Genomic DNA, 27,358 nt, shown 5'->3' on the forward strand with positions numbered 1-27,358 from the left:
TGGGTGGAGAGGGCAATCAATCACATAAGTTTCATCCATTGCTCCGCCACAATTGATGATTTTTTATGTACATGGCTGCTGATCAGTAATACACTGGTAGAGGTCTGCCAAATCCAAGCTTGACTTTTGGAAGAAAAAAAACGCTTTTGAGATGCTATTGTGGAGATAAAATTCAACACTGCTTCTCACTTCTCGCTTGACATATTGCTTCTTGCACCTGCTTCTTACTCCAGTAACTAAGCAACGCAGCAAGGTTTTTGAATTTTAACACCACGGTACACTTTCCCATTCATTTCTTGCCTTTGGCATATAGTAACTTTTACATCCACTAGTTGGGCCTTAGAACACTCTATGGTGTACAAAGTGCCAACGTCTAAATCCAGGTTTGGCTTCTCTTTTTGTTGTTGATCACCATATTTACCTTTTGCCATGCTATTTCTGACATGGGCAACATAACAAAACCCAACCAAGCAAGTAATGCGACCAGCCAGCAGGGTTGCTGAATAACGTGGACGTTTGAGAGAGAGAGAGAGACTTCAAGGCATCCTTTTCTGTCACAGGTGGGCTTAGCTGCCAGATAGAGAAGCTGGAGGCGCTACACTCTACACCCAAATAGTAATTCACAAGGACGCAGCAACAGCAGAAGACACATGCATAGTGCGAATGAAAAGCACAAATGCTCATGGAAGAATGCCAAGTCTTCGAAACACTAGTTATAAGCGGCAAACGAAGATATGAAGACACGCAATAGAGAATACCCCATGGATGACAATGATGAGCAGAATGTTGTTCAAGGGCACGCTTTAAGAGGTGCATGTGAAGGATAGAAAATGAAACAAACTCGGTTCACCAGAAAAGGAGAAGCTCGGCAATGAAAAGATTAGAGGATGCAATGATGCAGCCATTGTAGCAGTAGCAGGACAGCAGCACTAAGATGGGGTCGTGATCCTAGCCTAATTGGTTACTTATGTGCAATACGTCTAGCTGATTTCCAAACTTCTCATGGTTTCTGTTTAAATTAGGGATGTTATGATTTGCTAACCCCATGCAACTGACAAAGAAAAAGTCGAGAGAAAACAACAGGATGCTGTTTCACTAATCCAAGGTGGTTGATAACATCTATCTTAAAACTACAAGTTTTTCATACAACACTAATATCCAGTTACAGAGGTGCACAGTGTCCAGCAACTTGATAAGTAAGCGACTTCCAAGCCATGAATTCAAGCATCTTGTAAGGTTTAACTATTAGTTAGCTTGCAGGTTAATGCTCTTAAAAAGATGAGCGCAAGCCAAAAATGAACAATAACACTATGAACAAAGAACCATACAGCAAATGAAAAAAATTAATATAAGAATGAAATGTCTTACTAGATAACTGGGTATATCTCATATACATAATATACAAACACCTGGTAATGCTATCTGGACTCACTGCTTTTCTCATTAGTAGAGGTAAGTCGTCTGTCTTCGTTGGATTTTTTGGTTGGATCAGCATTCTTAGACTGGTCACTCTCATATGGTAACACAACTACAGGAGTAACAGGTACAGTGGCCCACCTCTCCTTCAAAAGGTTCATAAACCTCCTCACAATTTCCTTGCGAAATTCAAGTTCCCTTGTGAAGGTGTCAAGGAGTAGAAAGGCAAGAATGTATTTGAATGGGACTGTATAAAGAAGTGTGGCAGAACAGAGCAGGACCAGAGAAACCTCAGTTGTCACCTGGAATATCATAAAGAAGAAACAATCTTTAGGCTAAAAGTCCATGAACATGAAAGCTTACACATTACAAATGAGGAAGAGCTTACATTTTAAACACCATTGACGGGTTCTACAGGATTAAAAGAAGAAAGATGATATAAATCACAATTTAATTTCCAATGGCAGCCCCTTTAGCATAAAGTATACACTTAAATATAGATTTAGTGAATGAGTTGATATCAGAATCAACGAAATCAATCAAGAAGAAAAAAATTCTAGAAATCATTTACTTCATCCATTATAACTGGAACATAAACAACTGATATGTATAAACAATAATTGATAAACAATATGCATATATTATGTTTATAAACCAAAACAATATAAACAAACTCATAGGAGATCCAGATTAATTTGTGAAACTTGCAAATAAAGATCTTCTAACAATAGCTTCTAATTTCATGCATTCCACAAGCCAATGTTGTAAATAACATATGGTAAAAAAACGAAAAAAAACTGGCACTATAACAGAAAATGGATGTAGCAAGTTGTACCATACCATATCATATGATAACATGCTCTATGCTTTGTACAATACAACCTTTATTCTAAGTAACACGGACTCTTCTAACAGGGCACCGCACCCACGTCGCACCCGCACCCATGCGGGTGCGACACTTGGACACGGCTTCTTTTGTGTCAGGTGAAGTCAACCACACTGAGGTCCATTTCTATCCAAAAGTAGATTCAGTTAACCCTAACGAATTCCAGTTTTATTTATATTATATATATATAAATACATAAATGCACACACATACATGTATACATACATCCATATATATATATATATATATATATATATATATATATATATATATATATATATATATATAGAGAGAGAGAGAGAGAGAGAGAGAGAGAGAGAGATGCAACTCCGCACCACTGTGGTGTTATTTTTTATTGATGAGGAATAACAACTGTAGATTATTAATTTGATTTATTGCATGAATTGATGATATGATAATTGTTTTTATTTCATTAGTGTTAACTTAAAACTGTTAAAATTTATATATATACATATATACTCTCCCCGCACCCCCGCACCCCCGCACCCAAGTTTTTTAAAGTGCCACATCGTCGCATCCGCACCCGCACCTATGTGACAGCTTTTATTGTACCAATCAGTGACTTTTGGAAGAGTGTTTTCTGGTAACTTTTAATCATCTCCTCACTGCAAATTTGTTTCACTTGAAGCACCCTAATACTATAAACAAACTTGTTGTACTGCTGATTTGTTTGCAAAGGAACACAGTAGCTTTCTAGTTTTTTTTTGTGTATATTCGCAGTTCCTCTCATCTTATTCTTGGACGGTCAGGTTGGTTATCCCACTCACGCTAGAGCTAGAATCGCATTAACCAAGATTCTTTTCTGCACCCTGTGCTCCGACATTTTTTTCAATTTCTGTGCAGAAATAGGGTCCGTCTCAATGTTCTCTACCCATTTTCAATGCCCTCAAGTTGGAAATTTTCTCGTCTTAGTCCAACTATAAATCGCGTGGGAAGCAAGTCATGCACGAGGTTGGATCTACTCAGTTAAGGGAGGAAGATGCAACGTAACTCAACTTTTAGGACGGTTTTTGTTAGAAGTAGGATTTATGCACATCCATTAACTTAATCTTGGTTTTAAAAAAAAGGAATAAATGAAATTGGATCAAACTACAGACATGAACATTTGGGTTGTCAAAGTGATCCAGTCTACTCCTTTATTTTGCATTTAACCCCTATATTATCATGTTTTACCAGTATTCTCATTTTTTTTATTATGTTTCCTTCTTACCTCTTTCTTTATGATAACGGCTTCTTTGTCCTGATCAATGGTTTCACGTATCATCAACTTGTTATTTCAACTTCAACTTAAATTTAACTACATTGTTTGAAACTTGGTAGTTGTCCGGATATACATCCGATACTTGAGACTTCTAGATCACATTGAAAGGAAGATCCCTCCACCAAACGAATTCATTAAAGAAATTGAAGGCAAAACTTGGAACCCAGTCCAGCATATGGTGAATGGCTGGCTAAGTTAGTTTACTTTTAGTAAAGATATTCTTGCCCAAATCATGGATTTGAAACAGCTGACAATGTGTGGCAAGAATTGAAGAACTCATATAGCACAATAATCTCAATCAAGTATGGTGCATCATCGGCAAGCCCATATTGACTACAAGAAAAAAGACTGTTTGAGAATGTCTGGCAAAAGTTAAGGTCATATGTGATTACTGATTAGCCTGTCATGATTAAATTATGCACGCCATTTTATTCCAAATGTTTGATGTGGTCACCATTTTTATCAGTTTTGATATACATGTATTTTAACTCTTTTGAAGTCCATAAAGAAAGAAGTCAACTTCATCAATCAATTTGTTTGAACTACTCTTTTACCATGAATAAATAATAAGATGCATAACTGCATTTGATATAAAGTTGGTGATTACATCTGTGGTTTAAAGGTACAAAGTTGGAAAGAAGAGAGACTATCTAACCCCTAGCCTTTCAAATTAGCTAAGGTTGGCACTAGTAGAATCAATTAATACGGTGTCGATTCCATAATGGTGATAGGTATCAACATGTACAAAAGAATGAATTTACACCAACGTCCTGAGGAGCCATTACAGTATAATAACATAAAAAAGCATATATTTACATGAATAGCAGCAATGTATTAGATTCAAAACATAAGGAACAATGTTTACATGATCCAATGATATTATGTAAGTGTGCATATGCCTCTCTATTGCAATATGAGGCATGAGCCCAAAGGCTTTTCTTGATCTTGGAGCACAAGGGTATAAACCATCAGGCATCAAAGGAATGCCTTTAAGGACATCAGTCTTCAAGTCATCAAATACTTCGATAATGCAAAACAATTGCCCACATTTGGAAGTCATCAGAGAGAGAGAGAGAGCCCAAGCACTATTAACATGACTACAGAAAAATTTGTAAAAACAACAAAAATCATCAACTGCAATAAAGCTAATCACCCTAGGATCAAATGAAATAGATGGATGGTTAGGTGATTAGGTCAAACTATCATAACCAAGGGATCTCAGAGTTCGAATTCTGCAGGGGTTATTGTAACACTTGTAAAATTTTATCGCCTAATGAGACTTGAATTTCATGGTCAAAATTTGGTATGAGGATACTCTCATTGCTTTTATTTTTATTCTTATTTGGGCCCCGGATATCCTATTTGTATCTTCGATATTGGATCTCAGATATCCTATTTGGATCTTCGATATCGGATCCCTAATATCCTATTCAGATCTTCGATATTGGATTCTAGATATTTTTCAAATCTTCGATATTAGATTTTAGAAACCTTGGTTGGATATCTTATACAAGATCCAAAATGCGTTGTTTGGATCTTTGACATCAGATTTCTGATATCTTAGTATAGATTTTACATCGAAATGGTAATGGTCCAATTAAAAATTTTGTAATTGGATCCACAGTAATTTATTTGGATCCATATCAGAAGTTTGAATCTTTTAATTTTACACTAAAAGAGTTGAACCTTGGATTGGAACCGGAAAGTCAAAGGAGGGATCTGATCCGTGTTGGATTGTGGGTCCGCATCTGAAAGACCTAATCAAATATTTTTTTTTAATCACGTAATTTTTTTTAACACACGCCATCACATGCTGGGTTATGGTGTGTTTAGACCCTAAAGGAGGTGTAACGCAAATGGTGGGGTCCATGCTGAACCCTAGCAAATGAAAAAAAATCCTGAAACATAAAAAAAAGGGAAAGAAAAACAAGCTAAAACGTGAAAGGGAAAGGGGTGTAATGAAATGGTGGCCTTCCACACAAGCACTTGAATCCACCACAAGAATGTCTAAAAAGACACTTCAAGTAAAACCCATAAAAGGGTATAAAAGGAAAATACAATAATAAAAATATCTTTATTAATAACAATAATGCTTAAGAAGCATTTTGGATGATTTACATGGAAGGGGTTCACCCTTATTTATACAAAGAAGACCAAGTGGGGAGAGCTCATTTGGAGCTCTCCCAAGAAAGAGATGTTGGACTTCCAATGGCTCTTATTATAGTTGTTGGACTAGAGTCCAACACCTATATCTCAGTTAAGTTCCAACTGAAACTTGACTGAAAAAGGGTATCTAGTTCTTATTGAACTAGATACAAAAATATAAATAAAAGAAAAAGTAAAAAATAAAAAAACAAATATATATAATAATAAATAGAATATTGTTATTATTTTATATATTTATATGTTATATTTTAACACTCCCCCTCAAACTTATGGTACAATGAGCGAAAGTTTGTCTAAGAGAAAGTGAAATCTGGGAGCAGCGAGAGGCTTGGTAAAGAAATTTGTTAATTGATATTTTAATGTAACATATGGTAGATCAATGGTTCCATATAGATATTTCTCTCTAACGTAGTGACAGTCCATTTTAATATGTTTGGTGCATTCATGAAATGTTCGGTTGCTTGCAATATAGATTGCACTCTTGTTGTCACAACACATACGCGAAGCTTGTGTTGCTTCAACTCCCATGTCGGCGAGCAGACGTATGAGCCAAACTACTTTCATGGTTGTGGTTGTCATGGCTCGGTATTCAGCTTTTGTAGATGAGAGAAACCTTCTGTTGTTTTTTGCATCTCCACGAAATTAATGATTCACCTAGAAAAACACAAAAACCAATTGTTGAGTGTATGTTATTAGGATCACATCCCCAATCAACATCAGTATATGCAATTAGATCTAATGAGGTAGAAGACAAGAAAAGTCCTCGTGAAGGAGATGACTTAATATATCTAACAATACGCAGAACGGTTCTCATGTGGACTATGGTAAGAGCATGTTGAAACTGACTAGTTGTGTGTACAGCATGTGCTATATCTGGTCTAGTAATAGAAAGATAGGAAAGTGCTCCAATAAGCTGTCTGTAAGGAGTAGGATTTTCGAGAGGTTCTCCATCATCAATTTTCATCTTAACATTGACAACTTCTAGAGTGTCCACTTTCTTATCATCTGTAATTCTAGATCTAGAAACAATATCAAAAGCAAACTTAGATTGAGACATTAAATACCCTCGAGGGGAATAAGCAACTTCAATTTCTAAAAAATGTCTTAATAAACCTAGATCAGTCATTTCAAAATGAGTTTTAAGAAGTTTTTTGATATTTTCAACTCCCCATTTATCGCCTTCGGTGATGATCATGTCATCCACGTAGAGAAGAAGTACTATAATCTCTGCATCAGAACTCTTAATAAACAAAGCAGTATCAGTCAAACAGGATTGAAAACCAATATTAAGCATAACTTGACTAAACCTGTCATACCAAGCTTTTGGTGTTTGTTTAAGAGCATAAAGAGCCTTTTCTAAAAGAAGAACTTTACCATTGAGAATACTAATACCAGGTGAAGCTTCTATATACACTTCTTCAACTAATTTACCATTTAAAAAAGCATTTTTGACATCCATCTGATATATGGGTCATTTTCTAATAGAAGTTAAGGCAATTAATGTTCTAACAGTGGTCATACGAGCAACTGGGGCAAAGGTTTCTTCATAATCAATGCAGTATTCTTGGGCATAGCCTTTGGCCACTAATCGGGCTTTATATCTTTCAAGAGTTCCATCACTTTTGGTTTTAACTTTGTAAACCCATCGACACCCGATAAGTTTCTTACCTAGAGAAAGATCTTATAGTCCAAGTAGAAGCATTTTCAAGTGCATCTAACTCAGTTTTCATGGCTTCTATCCATTCTACATGATTTTTGGCTTGAGAGTATGATGATGGTTCCTCATATGAGTATATTAATGCAATAATTGTCCTATAGGTGGGTGAAAAAGATTCGTATGACACAAATTTTTCAGGAGGTCTTGAGACTCGAGACGACCTTTTGGTTGTTACTTCAAAATATTTTTCAAGTGCACATGGAAGATTTGACTCACTTCGTCTTTAATATTGTAATCTAACATCCCTATAGATTTGCTCTTCATTGTCATCATTGTGTTCAACATCAATAGTACTTTGATCACTGTCAAAGTCATATTCAAGATTAGGTTTTGAAGTTAGATCTATCAGAAAAGAGTATTCAGTGACTTCCTTAGGTTTTTCAAAATCAAAGAAATTTTCCTTTTCTAGAAGAGACATTTCTTGATACATATAATTTGTCATTTTGAAAGTCAAAACACCTATAACCTTTTTTATTATCAGCATATACTAAAAAGGCACAGAGAATCGCATGGGAAGAGAGTTTATCATTTTTGTCAATGAAAACAAAGCACTTGCATCCAAATACTCTCAATCTAGAGTAGTCTGGAGAAATATTCACAAGTTTTTCAATAGGAGTTATATTTTTCAAAGAGGAAGATGGCACTCGATTAATTAGATAGGTAGCAGTGAGGACAACCTTTGGAACTTGATTTGCTATTAATAATGTTCTGGTTGTTTCCATAATGTGTCGATGTTTACGTTCAGCTAGTCCATTTTGTTGTGGTGTATATGGACACGACCTTTGGTGTGTAATGCCATTTAAATTGAGATAATCCTTGAATTCTTTGGACATAAATTCTCCCCCTGAATCCGTGCAAAAAATGGAAATATCATTTTGAAACTTGGTTTTAACCATATTATGAAATGTTTGAAAGTATGAAAAGACTTCAGATTTATGTTTAAGAAAATAAATCCAAGTATGTCTAGAAAAATCGTCAACAAAGATGACATAGTATGCAAATCCTCCTTTTGAAATAATTGGTGCAGGACCCCAACATCTGAATGTACAAGTTCAAGTGGTCTACAAGAAATAAAGGTTCTATCATGAAATGGTAACTTTTTCATTTTGCCAAGAATACAATCTTTACAAATGAAATTCTCAGAATTATAAAATTTTCCTAGACTTGGAAAATCTTGGATCTTGGCTATACGAGGATGACCAAGTCTTTTATGCCATAAATCCAACTCAATTTTCTGAATATTATAACAAAAAGCATTCTTAGGCAATTCCAAAAAATCCATATAATAGAGTCCTCCTCTGTGGCCTTCCCCAATCAGCTTGCCTAACTAACGATCTTGTATCCAACAACCATGAGAAGAAAATGAGACATTACATCCATAATCAGATATTTGAGAAACAGATAAAAGATTTAAATTTAGCTTAGGAATAAATCTGACTTCTGGAATAAAAAATTTATTAGTTTTATGGACTCTTTCAAAATTTCCTATTCATTTTATTTCAAGAGAAGTTCCAGCAGTTGTAAAAACTTTTGACGCACTTGATTTATTTTTAAAATATTCTGATAGACTATTGTCATTAGGAGTCATATGAAAAGAAGCACCAGAATCAAAAAGCCAAGGAAAGTTACCTGGATCGGAGAAGGATGAAACTGCTGCTCCAGTTGAGGCTTTTGATGAGGAGGAAGCTCTTTTGATAAGAGGTTGGAGAATCTCCATTAATTGAGCCATAGACACTGGTGCATCTTGATCTTTGAGTTCCGATCCAGCAGTCGCATCTCTCTTTTCTCTGAGCTTTTTTAGTTTAGGACACTGAGGCCTATAGTGCCCTGGTCAATGACAATGGTGGCAAATGACTTTTTTTCTGTCATAATCATCATTCTGTTTGTTGAAATGAGGAAGCCTGTAAGAGCGTACATGATTACCCGGTCAGACACAGCTAGAACAGAATCATCTTGGGTTTTTGAAGTATTTTTTCTAATTCCGTTTTCCTCTATAGTATCAATAATAGAAGAAACTTTTCCTCGATGAAGAAGAGTTGATTTAGTCGACTCGAATTCCGGTCTCAAACCGTTTATAAATTGATAAAAATGCTCCATATCAAGTTGTTTTTTACGGAGCTCAATGTCTTTAGGACAATGCTATTTTGACTCTAAAAGAGTCAATTCTTCTTAAAGTTCGGACAACTCATTGTAATATTCTTGAATGGTTTTATCTTTTTGAGTCATTGTCCGAACTTTGTCTTATAAATTGCACACATGTGCAATATCTTTAAGAGAATAAATATTTTTAAGATATTCCCAAGCCTTATTGGCATGCTCGAACTTAGCAAGACTAGAGCATTTCTTAATGTCTACATTATTAATTAGCCATGACATAATTTTTGCATGCCCTATCATCCACTCTTTCCATTTCTTTTCATAAATTTTTAAAGCCTTGCGCTTCTCCCCTTCCGTTAGAGGAACTTCTTTATCACCCTCTTTTTTAGTGAGAGATAGTTTAGGTTCCGAATCAAAACCATCCACTATACCCCCATAACCCTTTTCCCCAAATGTGGTGCTTCATAATCGAAGCCCACATTACATAATTTATAGCATTTAGCTTCATGGGTATGATGGTAATTTTATCATTATCATCCATCTTTTACAAGAGTGAAATAATAGAAAGAGAGAAGAAGAGATAAGAGACAAAGAGAGTGATGAATAATACAAACTTTTGTAGCAAGCGTTACTTCAATAGCCTCTTTCTTAAAACGAACATTCTTGAGTCAAGAACATTTTGCAAGTGAGGCACAGAAAACGAGGTAGAAGTTTTTTATGATCTAAGATCTCCACGGCTCTGATACTGTAACGACCCCAATTCATACACCTTGAAAATGCGATTTTTTTTTTAAAACCATTACGGAAACATCCCCAGAAACCCGGGGCCTTTACAGTTTCACTCTCAATTGAATAAAACAATCAACCACAATAGAGCTTACAATTATCATCCATACCAAACCAAACCTTTATTGAAATAATGAGTAATAAATCTAGAGACAATTACATAAATGAAATATTTAGAGTGCAATAATTACTGAATGAAACAAAAAAGGAAATAAAAGTAGATTGAGTCACGTTGTTCATCTGTGATCTGTCTAGCAAGTGTGTGACACCCGTGACTTCCCCAGAAGCCAGTCGTTTCACTGATCATCTGCGACTGTGAAAAACCACAAATAGAGAGGGTCAGAAATTTGAAGAATTCAGCGTAGAGATCCCTCTAATAAAAATAAATGAGCATAAAGAACACAGATACAAATTCATGCAATAATTCAGAAAAATACAATTATGACAATTACATAATTCAGGTAAGCATTCATGCAACAGGGAGCATCTATTAGGCATAAAAGAACATTAATCAATAACATGAATCACAATTTAAGTAAGCAAGACATTTAATCATGCATTAAAAATTAAACATCATGTATCTACCAACATGTAACAATTAAAAAAATAAGTAAACGTGCATGTTCTAATGCATAGCAGGATTATGCGTGATTTATGTGTAATGCATGATCACTTTATTATCTTTCCTTAAGGTTTTCCATATGCATGTCGTATTAAATGCATACAATTTAAGTTCCTCTTTTTAATTACTGTTGCCCGCGGGTACAATTTTCCCGAGGTCAAGTTAGGTTCTCAGAGTAGTTTAACACACAATTTGTATTTTATTACTGGGTTTCAAACTTAGCCCTCGACCGAATTACCTTCGGAACATTAGACATCCACATCTAATGTCGGGGATACTTCACGCCCACAAGTGTCACTTTCTTGGTATACTAAAACAACAGTTGTGTCGAACACACCACCCCCCAGGTAAAGTGGCGGACTCTCTCTAAAACCGTGGTCAGGAGAAAAAACCTCAATATCGGGTTCAGGGGTCAAAGTAAAACACACAGAGTTTTTGTATCCTCATGGTCCCCCAAAACCAAATCTCTAAGATCCTCATTCTTCCGATGGGACATCCCAGAACGTATATTAAATTGTTCTTATTCATTATTTTTTTATTAAAAGCTAATTATTGAGTTTTGCAATTCAGCATGCAAAAGCAAAAACAAAAGCCCGCATCTACCCCTGTGAGAACCATCACGAGACTCTCGCCCGTGAAAACACATAGAACAATGCAATATAGAGCAATCAAAATAAATGTGATTTTTGCGATGCATTTAAAATACATAAAAAGCAAAACAACGCTCGAGACCCTCCAGGCCCATGATGATTCATTTCGATCATCGATGCACCATATGCAAAAACCATAACACAGGCAATATATGAAATGATGTCAACATACCTCCAAATGCACATTCATATATCTATCAATTTAACAAATTAACAATATGCATGAAATATAACATTCATATGCATGCGTTCACCATTTAAGTACATGTGCTTTTATAGAACCATTCTCTAAACATGATTTCATTCCCGAATCACCTCAATTTGGACAAGTGAGTACTCATGCATTTGGGTACAATGCGCAACACACCTTAATTTCATGTATGCACATGCACTTGAAAAAAACTTTATAAAGCATAATAATTAAGCATGTCACATCAGTTTAAGCATATGAAACTTTTCATTCATAACATGTATTAACATTAACATACATGTACATAACCCAAATCTGAAAATTTAATTACATGGCTGCACACATTCATATCATGTAAATTTTCACTATGAGCATGACCGAGATATTTATAAGCATGTTTTTATTTCATTCATATGATAGTATCAAGTGCATGCTTTCATTTAATGCACATAATTGAGTCAGCTGCATGCTCTCATTTAGTGCATACATTTATGTCAAACGCATTCGCTCATTCATGATTCACACATGGGAATATTCCTGCAACTGCATGCGGGTAACCCACATGAAAATTTTATACATACACAGGTGTTATAAACCAGCTTTATGCTTAGCATACTATTTGAGCAAATCATATCCCAACAAGGCTTGTGAAAAATTACATTCATGACATGGATTAACATCAAAGTGCCTCATCCTAACATAATTTGAAAAATTGCATGCCTGGACAATTCGCATTAAAGGTTTAAGCCACATTCAGGGTTTATATATATATATATATATATATATATATATATATATATATATATATATATATATATATATATATATATATATATTAAGGAAGGTTTACACCCACTTGACAGAATTTTTTTTTCATGTCACAGGCATCCTTTCATTCATGAACCATTCCCATTAAACATGTGAGCTTGCATGTCATTATGTATATGCAACTCATGTAATTACACCTTGAATCATGCCTAGCATACTCATATCGAACATGGAAAAACTTCACACATAAGACCAATGTTATAATCATAAACAAGTCTTATGCAAAAATGACAAATCTGGAAACCAGATCACAACATTAAACACATTCATTTTATGTGGACACTTGCAGTTGAAACAGCCTGAGATAACCCCTTGCTAAAGCTTATCATGTCAAGTCAAAACATGTGGAAGACATAAAAAAACCAATTCTGAGCATGTATTAGACTCAAAACACATCCAATAACACAAGTCTGGAAGTTTATAAGATGGTCCAGCACATCCAGGTATATATACACATTCATTTTTTTTATACACTGTTGCCCAGCCGAGCACCACTCAGCTGGGTCCAAAACTTCAGCCAGGCCAGGCAGACCAAGCCGGGCAAGACTGGTACACGCTGGGGCAGGTCTGACCAGCTTGGCCAGACCTTGCAGGCCCTGCACCTAACACAAAAAAAATATTTATTTTAATATATATATATATACCTATTTTTTTTTTACAGCTTACACCCAAACAGGCTGGACTGCTGTTGATTGGGCCTAACAGCACATGCACAGGCCCAATCCGGGCCTGTGTGTGCTGTCAGGGCTGAACAGCCACAACAAAACTCATTACAAATCCCTTTTTTTTTAATAGAAACGTGACCCAGTAGGCTGGGTCTGGCATACAACCAAACCCACCCAGCCAATACAAGCAATCAGCACAGAAGGTTCAAAATAAGGGCCTTGAATCAATACTCCACATACCCAAAAGAGCATAACAGCACTATTGCTATGTTGTAACACAGATGCAACAGTCAAATACCCACAAACAACTCAACAGGATACTAGAGGTCAAGGACCAGAAGAAATAAGGTTACCACCCCTTACCACCTATCACGATTCTTGATAAAACTTCACCAAAATTAATGACAACCCCAAGAAAACTATACCAGCATGCCTCTTAAACAAAAACGACACCAGATATGCCAAACCCAAACATCAAAGCATATCGATAAGCTTTTACAGAGTCAAAATCTTCAAATCTGACCTCTAGACCGTAGAACCGATGTTCCATGGATTCCATCCAAAAAAAAGCATAAAATCGAACCGGTGTTCGATTTCGCATCTATTTTCAAAAGAGGAAACCCGTACCTCAAAATCGACGCTTGGAGGTTGCTGTCGTTGCGAGAAGGGGATGTTGCCGGCGACCAATCCTCTGTCGTGAAAAGGGCGATCGGGAGTGTACGGAAAACACCGGCTGCTAACAAGAGGTTTTGAGGGAGGTGTCGTCGGCGCTCCGAGGTCGTCGACGATCGGTGGTCACCAGGAAGCGAGGCCGTGGAAAAAGGGCGCCGCAAGAGGAGACGAGGTGTCAGGCGAGGTCACCAGCGGATGGAAGGTCGCCGGCGGCTGGAAGGTCGCCGACGGTTGGAAGGTCGTTGGCAGCCAGCCGAGAAAATACGGGGGAGAGGGAGACAGAGAGAGAGTGGAGGAGGAAGAGCGCACGGGTGAGGGATCCTCCCTCACCCTTGCGTGCTTTTAAAGGCGCGATCCAGGAAAACCCAAAGGGGTTTCCTTCTTCAGTCGAGCGGGGAAGGGGAGAGCGGCGCAGGGGAGGAAGAGGGTTTTAAAAACCCTCGCCCCCCTTGCGTCAGGGGTTATCGAGTCTGGGTCGGGTCCGAGTTCGGCCCGGGTCCGAAAAAGACTTTTTTTTTAACTGTTTCGTTACACGGGGCGCGGCCCGGGTCCGAGACCCGGGATCCAACCGAGTGTTGGATCTGTGCCTCACTGGCAATGTGGATCCACAGGTTGGATCCAACTGTGGATCCCTATATTAAACTCTCTCTTTTTGATAAGATATAAATTTTCCTATATTGACTCCCCTTTATGGGTCCTGGATCCGAACTTGGATCCCAGGCCCAAATCAAGCAATTTACGAGTTAAAATTAACGGAAAAAAATAGGTTATTACAGATAACATGTAATGAAATGGTGGCCTTCCACACAAGCACTTGAATCCACCACAAGAATGTCTAAAAAGACACTTCAAGTAAAACCCATAAAAGGGTATAAAAGGAAAATACAATAATAAAAATCTTTATTAATAACAATAATGCTTAAGAAGCATTTTGGATGATTTACATGGAAGGGGTTCACCCCTATTTATACAAAGAAGACCAAGTGGGGAGAGCTCATTTGGAGCTCTCCCAAGAAAGAGACATTGGACTCTAGTCCAACAGTTCTTACTATAGCTGTTGGACTAGAGTCCAACAGCTATATCTTAGTTAAGTTCCAACTGGAGCTTGACTGAAAAAGGGTATCTAGTTCCTATTGAACTAGATACAAAAAATATAAATAAAAGAAAAGTAAAAAATAAAAAAACAAATATATATAATAATAAATATAATATTATTATTGTTTTATATATTTATATGTTACATTTTAACAAGGGGGGGGGGGGTGAAACCCCCTATTCACGCAGAGTGGAGAGGAAAAAGGGAGAAACCGACCCCCACCTCTCACCCACGAACTCTCCTTCTCCCTTTCACGAGTTTTTTTTTTAAAACCCTCCCAGCAAATGCAAACAGTCATTCATCTCTTTCTCTTTCTCGTACACGGCCCAGAGAAGGGAGTTTTCACGCAACTACGACAGCGAGTAGGAAGCAGCCAAGAGGTTGGATTCTCGATTCAACGTAAAGGTAGGGTTTTATGTGGTTTACGGTGTACTTTGTCTCAAGCTTGTCGTGAGTTGCAATACAAACCCAAAACAAAAAAAAAACAAGGAATTTGATCTTTAATTTGATTATTGTCTTGCTTGTTGTGACCATACATCGATGTCTCTGAAAACCGCATGGATGACGTTATATTACCCAGGTGTTATATTAATGGATGTCATGGTTGTATTTGGGGTTTCTTGTTGTGATAAAGATAAAACCTGACCTATTTAGTGAATTGGTCTATATACATGGTTCTGCCTTTAGAATTTAATTCAGTGTTCCAATTAGTCATTTTCTTCATCTTTAATTTAACCATATTGGATATGCTTTTAAAAGTCCAGGAATTTTTATACAAACTGCTGTATTTGGTATTATGTCAATGAAGGGAATTTCTAAATCTGCGTGTTTAGCAAATAGACTCAATGAGAAAATTTCTGGTATGATTGATTCTACACAGGAGTATGGCTGATCAATCAGTAAAAAAATTTCTGTTAGACGGTGTTGTTTAGTCATGGTATTACACAGTTTAGTGTGAACTCTAAATCGGTTGTTCTTAAATTAATTTCAGCCTAGACAATACCCATCTCTGTAAGCAATAACGGATGAAAAATTGTATGACAGCATTGAGTTATTTGTTGAACTTGGGCCTGAATGATAAATCGTTGTTTGACATGCCATTTAAATTTGTCCTTACCGTTGTATATATATTTTACTCTGTATCGTTCACCTCTCTTTATTCTGTTAATAAGGTTTGATAACTGCTGTAAAAAGAAAAGGGTTATGTACACGTGTGTGCTCAAATTTCTACACACCCATATGTGTGTGGGTTGATACTTTTGCACACATACCTGTGTTTAAAAATGCTGCATACCCATCTGTGTGTACGTGTAATATTTTTTGCACACATACGCGAGTATTGTACAAACAGGGTCTTGTTAAAGGAAAAGATTTTGCACACATGTGGGTGTTAAAAAAAAATTGCACACCCGTATGTGTGTGTTAACACATTTGCACACATATGTGCCTGGGTTAAAACTTTTGCACAATATGGTTCAAACAGGGTATTAAAGGAATGTTTTGCACTCATATGTGTGTTAAAACGTCTGCACATATATGCATGTTTGTGTAAAATTTTCTGCACCTATAGTTGTCTGTTACAACTTCTGCATACATAGAATACCTTAGTTTAAAATTATTTTTGAGACAGTCAAGGAAAATTTATCAAATGAAAATGTTCAGTTCAGTCATGGTAAATGCAGTTGCTTTTGATTCCGGAATTCTGAAACTGAATTTCTGCGTTATCCTTGTTTCCGATTCGATATGAGAAACTTCTTTTTATATATGAATCAGCAAGATAAATGGTGATGTTAAGTTCAATGATACAAACCAAGATTTGTGTATTTACATTGATTATCTTCGATGTTAAGTTCCACGACAAAAATCAGTGTCGGCGTGTTTACACTGGATGTTTTTCTGCATCATGTTCAAAGACACCAATCTAGCAGTCAGCGTATTTTACCTTAGATAGTTCTTAAAAATGTTCTTTTATGACAAAACTATAATCGGAGTGTTTTGTCAAAAAAAAATTTGTAAACTGTTAATATGAGAATTTTAATACAGTATTGATGACTTAGCAATAGTAGAGTTATGACATTTGCAATTTTTGCTTTTATAAACTTTACAATTGCATTGATGCTTAGTGTCGTAGTGACTATTGGTTTTAAGCTACCCGCGATTCTTGCAAAATGAGCTTATGATCGAGCCTGCAGTTCGGGTGAACCATAGTGGTGTGAACACGGGTTTTGCCTTTATATGTAAATAGATGTCATGTATAGTAATGGATTAATGAAGGCACATGGGTTGCCGAATCTAGGACTTGCAACTAATAGATATAAGGGTATGACACATACTCTTAAAAAGCCTTATAAATCTAATTCACGTGAACTCATAGCTTTGAGTTTTTGCCTGACTGGTTTAAAGGTACCGAAGCACTCATGCTCGACGGGTTAAAGGCACCGGAGCACATTGAGTGGGATTGTACGAATAAATTGATATTTGGCAACCTGCCTACCTAAGATGGGGATATTTTGGAAACATACTACTATTGTGGTATGATTTGTTACTTAAACTAGTACCTGTAACATTAAGTTTCTGAGTTCAAATCATGTAGAACCCCTGAGAGGTCAAGTAAAAAATAAATAAATTATAAGATAAGTAACCCACTCAAACTCGGACTTACCTTAGAGAGGGTAGGTGGTACACAACTCCGAGGATATGTGTTAATTAGCTTCGAGTGGTAATGGCTCGTTGATCCCCAGTCCTCGGAGTTAGGGGACCCGGACTACCAAATTATCCTAGGTAGTAGGTCCAAGTTCTTCTGCAGAAGTTAAGAATGCATCCTATTTGTTTGGCCTTCGGGAGGTTCTCTAGGTTATTAAACCATTCCTTTAAGATTTCAGTTTTAGTTAGACATTCGGGTTAATAAAACACCCAACATAACAAACCTCCGAATGTTCTCTTCTGTTACAGTTGTCTTAGCCTGCAAGTATCCACGGGATAATTAAAGAGAAACTTAAATTAAGTATTTTATGTTCTTTATTCATGTGAAATCTATAAGATTTTGTGTCTGAACTTGTTATCATTTATTGTGCTTATTCATATATCAGAAATGAGTTATAATGTTAAATGTTCTTGTAATATTCATTTAATTATTCGATGTTATGCCATATCTTTACAATTCATTGAATATCTAATAGCATTGCACATTCTTGTTACATTGTACACATGCATAATCATAGTAATTATACTACTCAGACTGGTTGTAGTTTGATCCTATTATTTTATCATTTTCAAGTGAAGAATAGATGACATAGAGTGATTGCAGAATGATGTAGAGACCATGATGCACAAATTTTTTATGTTCTCGAGGCAGCTTAAATTAGCTTAGATATTTTCATTTGTACTTTTGTAATGTTCTGAACATTTGGTTTACTATCAAATTTCATTGGTAATGGAATGAATAGTTTTGTTTTGATTTCCCTATTACGTACCCGAAATGCTTAACCTGGAATTGATCGAATAGTTCCGTTGTTAAAAAAAATCTCGAAATTCAGGTTAAATTTTGGGTCGTTACAGTTTTGGTATCAGAGCCTGGGAACAAAAATTCATGAATCATGGTCATACAGCAACCCGACAGGCGCTCTGTAAGTATAATTCATCTCAGTTATTTATGTTATATTAGTACTATATTAAATATATATATATATATGAATATATACTTGGTAATAATTATAGGAATATTACAATCAAATAGACTCGCAGATTGTGAAGTGTGTATTTTAATGAAATGATTCCTAGATGTATCGTCGAGCCAATACCAGTATGAGCACAGCCAACGAATGGCAGGAATAGAGGGGTTTCGTCATGGAAGTCCTCATTGACTTAGCTCAAGCGATGAATACACAACTGCATAACCAAAATGAGCAAGCAATGGTTGCCAGCGTGGATCATAACTCTGGCTCAGTTACCTATAAGAAATTTCTTAAGCTTGACCCACCAACCTTTTTCGAAAAGGCTGACCCAGAAATGGCTAAAAGTTGGATTGAGGAAACTAAACGGGCATTTCGTGTTCTGCCTGTACTTGAGGATAGGCAGGTGGACTTAAGCACTTATCGATTGAAGGGCGATGCAAGGAAATGGTGGGATACCCTTCGAATAGTCAATTTTGCCAGGATGGATTCTATTCCCTAGGAAATCTTTCGGAGGCACTCCTGGAGACATATTTTTCTCAACATGCTCGTGACCATAAACAACAAGAATTCCTAGAGCTAACACAAGGGAGCATGAACCGGGTGGACTATGAAATGAAATGGGGATCTTCGAAACACGAGCTTTGATTAACAAGAGCAAGTGTCAAGAATGACACTAAAGCATAACCCTTAAAAAGGGTATAACTGGAAACAAAATAAAAATAAAAAATGTATTCTTTATTGATATGAAAAACCAATTGCTTAAGAAGCATTGGAGTAAAATACAAGAGGGGCTGCACCCCTTTATATACACAGCTGAAAGAGGACTCAATAGAGCTGTTGGGCACAGTCCAACAGCTCTATTTAGAGCTGTTGGAATGTGTCAGTCCAACAGCTCTATTAAGAGTTGTTGGACTGTGTCAGTCCAACAGCTCTATTGCTAGTCAAGTCTGGACAGGACTTGACTAGCAACAGTCATTCTAGTTCAAACTGAACTAGATGACATAAAAACAAAAAATAAAAATAAAGGAAAAAAATACAGAAAAGAAAGAAATTAAAAATGTATTTATATATATATATATAATAATATAATATTATTATATATACATATATGTACAGTTTTACATTTTAACACTCCCCCTCAAACTTACGGTACAATGAGCGAAAGTTTGTCTAAGAGAAAGTGAAATCGGGGAGCAGCGAGAGGCTTTGTAAAGAAGTCTGCTAACTGATATTCTGAAGTGACATATGGCAGATCAATTATCCCGTGTAGATATTCCTCTCTGACGTAGTGACAATCCATTTCGATGTGTTTGGTGCGTTCGTGGAATGTTCTGTTACTGGCAATGTAGATCGCACTTTTGTTGTCACAACACATTTGTGAAGCCTTTGTTGCTTCAACTCCCATGTCAGCAAGCAGTCGTCGGAGCCAAACTACTTCCATGGTCGTGGTTGCCATGGCTCTGTATTCAGCTTCGGTGGATGAGAGAGATACCTTCTGCTGCTTTTTACACCTCCACGAGATTAATGATTCCCCTAAAAAGACACAAAAGCCAGTGGTTGAGTGTCTGTTATTGGGATCACCTCCCCAATCAGCATCAGTATATGCAATTAAATCAAGAGAAGAGGAGGAAGATAAGAAAAGTCCTCGTAAAAGAGAGGACTTGATGTATCTGATAATACGCATGACTGCTCCCATATGAACAGAAGTAGGAGCATGTTGAAATTGACTTGCTGTATGAACAGCATGTGCTATATCTGGTCTGGTAATGGATAGATAGGAAAGTGCCCCGACAAGCTGTCTGTAAGGAGTAGGGTCTGCAAGAAGTTCTCCATCATCAATCTTCATTTTAACATTAACAACTTCTGGAGTGTCAACTTTCTTATCATCAGTAATACCAGACCTGAAAACAATATCAAAAGCAAATTTAGTCTGAGATAATAAATATCCTCTAGGAGAATAAGCAACTTCAATGCCTAAAAAATATCTCAACAAGCCCAAATCAGTCATTTCAAAATGAGATTTAAGAAGTGTTTTGATTGTTGCAACTCCCTGTTTATCGCTTCCGGTGATGATCATATCATCCACATAGAGAAGAAGCACAATGATCCCTGCATCAGAATTCTTAATAAACAAAGCAGTGTCAGTTAAACATAATTGAAAACCAATATCAATCATAACACGACTAAACCTATCATACCAAGCTTTTGGTGCTTGTTTAAGTCCATAAAGAGCTTTTTCTAAGCGAAGGACTTTACCCTTAGGAATACTTAGACCAGGAGGGGGTTCCATATATACTTCTTCAACTAGCTTTCCATTTAAAAAAGCATTTTTGACATCCATTTGAAAAATAGACCATTTTTTGATAGAAGCTAAGGCAATTAAGGTTCGGACAGTAGTCATACGAGCCACCGGAGCAAAGGTTTCTTCATAATTAATCCCATATTCTTGGGCATAACCTTTGGCTACTAAACGGGCTTTATATCTTTCAAGAGTACCATCACTCTTGGTTTTAATTTTATAAACCCATCGACATCCTATAGTTTTCTTCCCTGGAGGAAGATCTTGAATATTCCATGTAGAAGCCTTTTCAAGTGCATCTAATTCAGCTTTCATGGCTTCTATCCATTTGATATCATTTTTTGCTTGAAAATATGTGGATGGTTCTTCATATGAGTGAATTAATGCAATAACTGCCCTATATGTGGGTGAGAAAGACTCGTATGATACAAACTTTTCTGGAGGCCTCGAGATTCGGGATGATTGTCTAGTTGGAATGTTAGAATATTTCTCAAGTGCACATGGAGTATTAGACTCTTGTCGCCTGGAATATTGAATACTAGTATCTCTATGAACTTCTTCATTTTCAACATTAAGATCAATAATTCTGTGATCATCATCAAAGTTACAATCAAGGTCATATTCATCAGATGTTGATGTTAGATCTAGCAAAAAGGAGTACTCAGTGACGTCTTTTAATTTTCTAAAATCAAAGAAGCTCTCCTTTTCAAGAAAGGAAACATTTCTAGACACATATAGTTTATTATTTTTGAAGTCAAAACATCTATAACCTTTCTGGTTTTCAGCATATCCTAAAAAGGCACAGGGAATCGCACGAGGGGAAAGTTTATCATTTTTGTCAGTAAATATGAAACATTTGCACCCAAATATTCTTAATCTAGAGTAGTCTGGAGAAATGTTCATAAGTTTTTCAATGGGAGTGATATTTTGTAACGAAGAAGATGGCATCCTATTAATGAGATAGGTGGCAGTTAAGGCAGCTTCTGCCCAAAAGTCTTTAGGGACTTGATTTGCTATTAATAAAGTTCTAGTGGTTTCTATAATATGGCGATGTTTTCGTTCTGCCAGTCCATTTTGTTGAGGTGTATAAGGACAAGGTCTTTGATGTGTGATGCCATGCAATTTAAGATAATTTTGAAAATCTGTGGATAAAAACTCTCCCCCTGAATCTGTGCGAAAAATAGTAATATCATTTTGAAACTTGTTTTTAACCATATTATGAAAAGTTTGAAAGTATGAAAATACTTCAGACTTATGTTTGAGAAAGTACATCCACGTATGTCGGGAGAAATCATCGACAAAAATAACATAGTAAACAAATCCTCCTTTAGAAATTACTGGTGCAGGACCCCAAACATCCGAGTGTATTAATTCAAGTGGTCTTGAAGAGAAAAAGGTTCTGTTCTGAAATGGTAATTTTTTCATTTTGCCGAGAATACAATCTTTACAATCAAATGATTCAGAGTTACAAAATTTCCCTAGATTTGGAAAATGTTGGATTTTGGCTATATGTGGGTGACCAAGTCTCTTATGCCACAGTTCCAACTCTATTTTTTGAATATTATAACAAAAAGCTTTCTTCGGCATTTCCAAAAAATCCATGTAATAGAGCCCTCCTTCTCTATGGCCTTCCCCAATCAGCTTGCCTGACTGGCGATCCTGTACCCAACAACCATGAGAAGAAAAAGAAATATTACACCCATAATCAGAAATTTGAGATACAGATAAAAGATTTAAATTTAATTTGGGAACATGTCTAATTTCTGGAATAAAAAATTTTTTTGTTTTATAAATTTTTTCAAAATTTCCTATTCCTTCTATTTCAAGAGAAGTCCCATCAGCAGTAAAGACCTTTGACACACTTGTTTTATTTTTAACACATTTGGATAGACTTTGATTATTTGGGGTCATATGAAAAGATGCACCAGAGTCAAGAAGCCAAGAAATTTTACCTAAATCAGAAAAAGATGAGGCTGCTGCGCCGGTTGAAGCTTCAGATGAGGAAGAGGCACCTTTGATGAGAGGCTGAAGAATCTCCATTAGTTGGGCCAGGGAAACTGGTGCATCCTGATCTTTAGGCTCCGATCCAGCAATTGCAGCTCTTTTTTCTCTCAGTTCCTTAAGTTTGGGACATTGTGGCCTGTAGTGTCCCGGTTCATGACAGTGATGACAAATAACTTTCTTCTTATCATAGTCACCATTTTGTCGGTTAAAGTGAGGAGGCCTATATGATCGAACATGATTCCCTGGTCTAGACACGGCTAAAACGGAATCATCTTCAATTTTTAAAGAACCTTTCCGGAGACGATTTTCTTCCATTGTTAACTCTTCAATAGTTTCAACAATAGAAGGAATTTTTCCCCTGTGAAGTAGGGCCGATTTAGTGGTTTCAAATTCCGGCCTTAATCCAGTGATAAACTGGTAAAAATGTTCAGCATCGAGTTGTTTCTGACGAAGCTCGATGTCTTCGGCACAATGCCACTTTGGTTCTAAAAGGGAAAGTTCTTCCCAAAGTTCGGACAACCCATTGTAATATTCACGAATAGTTTTGTCTCCTTGTGTCATCATTCGAACTTTTTCTTGGAGGTTGCACACGTGTGCAATATCTTTAAGGGAATACATATTCTTAAGGTATTCCCATGCCTTATCGGCATGATCAAATTTGGCAAGACTTGAGCATTTTTTAATGTCAACGCTATTGATAAGCCATGACATTATCTTCGCATGAGATATTCTCCATTCTTTCCATTTCTTCTCGTATGAGGCAATAGCCTTGATTTTCTCTTCTTCCGATAGAGGGACCTCTTTATCTCCCTCCTTTTTAGTAAGAGACAGCTTAGGTTCCGAATCGGAACCATCCACAATCCCCCATAAGCCTTTTCCCCATATATGGTGCTTCATGATTGAAGCCCATGTTACATAGTTCGTATCGCTTAGTTTCATAGGCATGATGGTGACTTTATCATTGTCATCCATCGATTACAAGGAGAGAAAGAATAGGGATAGAAGAGAAACAAGAAAAAATGAGAAAGAAAAAAAAAAAAAAATAATACAACAAGATGTGAAATCTTCTCCAATGAAGTGATAAAACACTTCTCTTCAAGTGGCGAACACTTTTGCAAACGGACACGGAAACCGAGGCAGCTTTTCCTCAAGATTTAGTACTTCCGCGGCTCTGATACCATGAAATGAAATGGGGATCTTCGAAACACGAGCTTTGATTAACAAGAGCAAGTGTCAAGAATGACACTAAAGCATAACCCTTAAAAAGGGTATAACTGGAAACAAAATAAAAATAAAAAATGTATTCTTTATTGATATGAAAAACCAATTGCTTAAGAAGCATTGGAGTAAAATACAAGAGGGGCTGCACCCCTTTATATACACAGCTGAAAGAGGACTCAATAGAGCTGTTGGGCACAGTCCAACAGCTCTATTTAGAGCTGTTGGAATGTGTCAGTCCAACAGCTCTATTGCTAGTCAAGTCTGGACAGGACTTGACTAGCAACAGTCATTCTAGTTCAAACTGAACTAGATGACATAAAAACAAAAAATAAAAATAAAGGAAAAAAATACAGAAAAGAAAGAAATTAAAAATGTATTTATATATATATATAATAATATAATATTATTATATATACATATATGTACAGTTTTACATTTTAACAGACTATACCACCAAGTTTCTGAACCTAGAGAGGTATTGCCTGAACTTGTTCGCCAACGACAAGGCGAGAGCGACCAAGTATTTACGTGGACTCAAAGACGGTCTGAGATATCGAGTAATGACCAGTCGACCAGCGACCTTCCACGACGCCATTGAAGCTACCACTACATTAAATGAAGAGTGGGAAAGGTCTAGAAAGGATCAAAACTGGTCTTCTGGTAAGAGTGGAGTCAGCAAGCAGCAGTATCAAGGTGGTAAGAACCATCAACTACCACCAAAGAAGCAAAAGCAGCACGGGGGAGATCGCCCACAACGGAACGAGAATCAGAATCGAGTATACCAGAAATGCAATCGGTTCCACAATGGGCAGCCCTGCCTTAGAGATACGGGTGCATGTCTTTACTATGAAAAGATGGGTCATTATGCCCGTCAGTGTCACAAAAAGACAGCGGCCATGCAAAAAGTGAAACGTTGGTGAAAGGCAGCCACAACAACAACCACCTCAACAGCAATAACACCAGCAACAACAGAACGTCCAGAAGAGGGTGTCAGGACGCGTTTATGCCACCACTGCTGAGAATCTGGAGAAAGGTAACCTGGTGCAAGGTACAGTGTTAGTTGATGGTCATGCTGCACTTGTTCTTTTTTATTGTAGTGTCACACGTTCTTTTATATATATAGACTTTGCTAAACAATTGGGTGTGAGCATTGAACCACTGAAACATGTATTAGATGTGTATAACCCTGTCGGATATAACTCCATCAATGTAAATTATATACCAGACATAGAAATAACTTTGGGCGGGCAGAATTTACCTACTGACCTTATCCTACTCAATATTACCGAGTATGATGCTATATTGGGTATAGATTGGTTATATGAACATCACGCCAACGTTCTATGCCGTCAAGAGAAAGTGATACTATTCCGATCAGGAATGCCAAAAATAGAGTTCAGACTCTCAAGACCTGTTATGAAGGACTGGGTGACAACGGCATTGAAGGCTCAGAAATATTTGCGACAAGGATGCAAGGCTTTTCTAGTTAATGTATTCTTGATAGAATCAAGTCACACCAATAAATGAACTCGAGGTAGTTCGTGAATTTTCAGAGGTGTTTTCGGAAGAACTGCCTAGGCTTCCTCCACAACGTGAGGTAGACTTTCGTATCGAGTTGGTGCTCGGGACGACGCCAATCTCCAAGGCACCTTATCGCATGGCACCAGTGAAACTCGAGGAGTTACAAAAACAATTACAGGAATTAATGGAACGAGATTTTATCCGACCAAGTGTATCGCCATGGAGAGCATAAATCCTCTTTGTGAAGAAGAATGATGGATATACGAGGTTATGCATAGACTATCGGATGTTAAATCAAGCAACTATTAAAAACAAGTATCAACTACCCCGTATTGAAGACTTGTTCGATCAGTTGCAAAAGGCTAAGGTATTCTCTAAAATCGACCTTAGATCTGGGTATCACCAACTCAGAATAAATGACGATGATATTCTAAAGACGGCCTTCCGAACAAGGTACGGACATTACGAGTTTGTAGTAATGTTGTTCTGACTCACGAATGTTTCTGCCGTATTTATGGATATGATGAATCGGATATTTAGACCATACCTGGATACATTTGTAATTGTCTTTATTGACGATATTCTGATATATTCAGAGAACATGAAGCAACATCGGAGTCATTTGAGGATTGTTTTGGAGACTTTGAGGGAACATCAGTTGTTCGCTAAATTCTTCAAATGTGAGTTATGGCTTGAGAAGGTCGTGTTCTTAGGCCATGTGATCTCGAAGGATGGAGTATGGGTAGACCTAGCTAAGGTAACTACTTTTCCATAATTATGCCAAGAAATAATATATAATCCTTATAATAAATGATAAAGGAACTGTGATAATTGGTGTTGAATGTATATGTGGAGGTTGTGTTGAACTGGGAACAAACGAAAAATATCAAAGATACCAGGAGTTTCCTCGACATGGCAGGTTATTACCGAAGGTTCATCCAGGACTTTTCACGGATCGCTCTACATATGACCAAACTCCTTAGAAAGGAGTCAAATTTGAATGGACTGATAAGTGTGAGGAAAGCTTCCAAACCCTGAAAAAGAGACTTACAACCGCTCCTGTTTTGACCCTGTCATCTGGTCAGGTGGTTTTGTGGTGTATTCAGATGCTTCAGGTTCAGGGTTGGGATGCGCTTTAATGCAAAATGGTAACGTTATAACATATGAATCCCGTCAACTGAAGATCCACGAGCGAAACTATCTGACTCATGATCTGGAATTGGCAGCCATAGTGTTCGCTCTAAAAATATAGCGACATTACCTGTACGGGAAACAATTTGAGGTATTTACAAATCATAAAAGCCTTAAATACCTGTTCTCGCATAAGGAGTTGAATATGTGACAACGGCGTTGGTTAGAATTCATAAAGGACTACAAATTTACTATTTCCTATCACCCGAAAAAAGCAAACGCCGTAGCAGATTCTCTCAGTCACAAGGCGGGCGGCACTTTGGCCAGTTTGGTGACAAAGAGATGGAAATTGGTGGAAGAATTTATGAACTAGAAGTCGTGCAAAGACAAACATTGAACCATCAAGCTATCAAGTTTATCTGCTAGCCCTGAAAT

The 27,358-nt window shown here is 36.9% G+C and overlaps 1 protein-coding gene across 5 annotated transcripts in view; it reads right to left on the reverse strand.

Moving 5' to 3' along the window:
* Positions 1 to 1,325: 1,325 nt before the first annotated feature.
* The window catches only part of LOC149848750 (chromosome-partitioning protein, putative (DUF639)), a 113,008-nt gene continuing 86,975 nt past the window's right edge, over positions 1,326 to 27,358 (reverse strand). For 3 of the 5 annotated variants that reach the window (XR_016430401.1, XM_089997202.1, XM_089997209.1), the window contains one exon: positions 1,326 to 1,718. Coding sequence is in view for 3 of the 5 variants with exons in the window: in XM_089997202.1 (XP_089853328.1) it covers positions 1,419 to 1,718 (300 nt within the window). In the remaining 2 variants the exon portion in view is untranslated. The remainder of the gene's footprint in view (positions 1,719 to 27,358) is intronic. The other 2 variants (XM_089997217.1, XM_089997229.1) reach the window with 2 other exon arrangements.

This window comes from Nuphar pumila, chromosome 1 (assembly GCF_984573655.1).
Source record: "Nuphar pumila chromosome 1, dmNupPumi1.hap1.1, whole genome shotgun sequence".
NCBI classification, from domain to species: domain Eukaryota; kingdom Viridiplantae; phylum Streptophyta; class Magnoliopsida; order Nymphaeales; family Nymphaeaceae; genus Nuphar; species Nuphar pumila.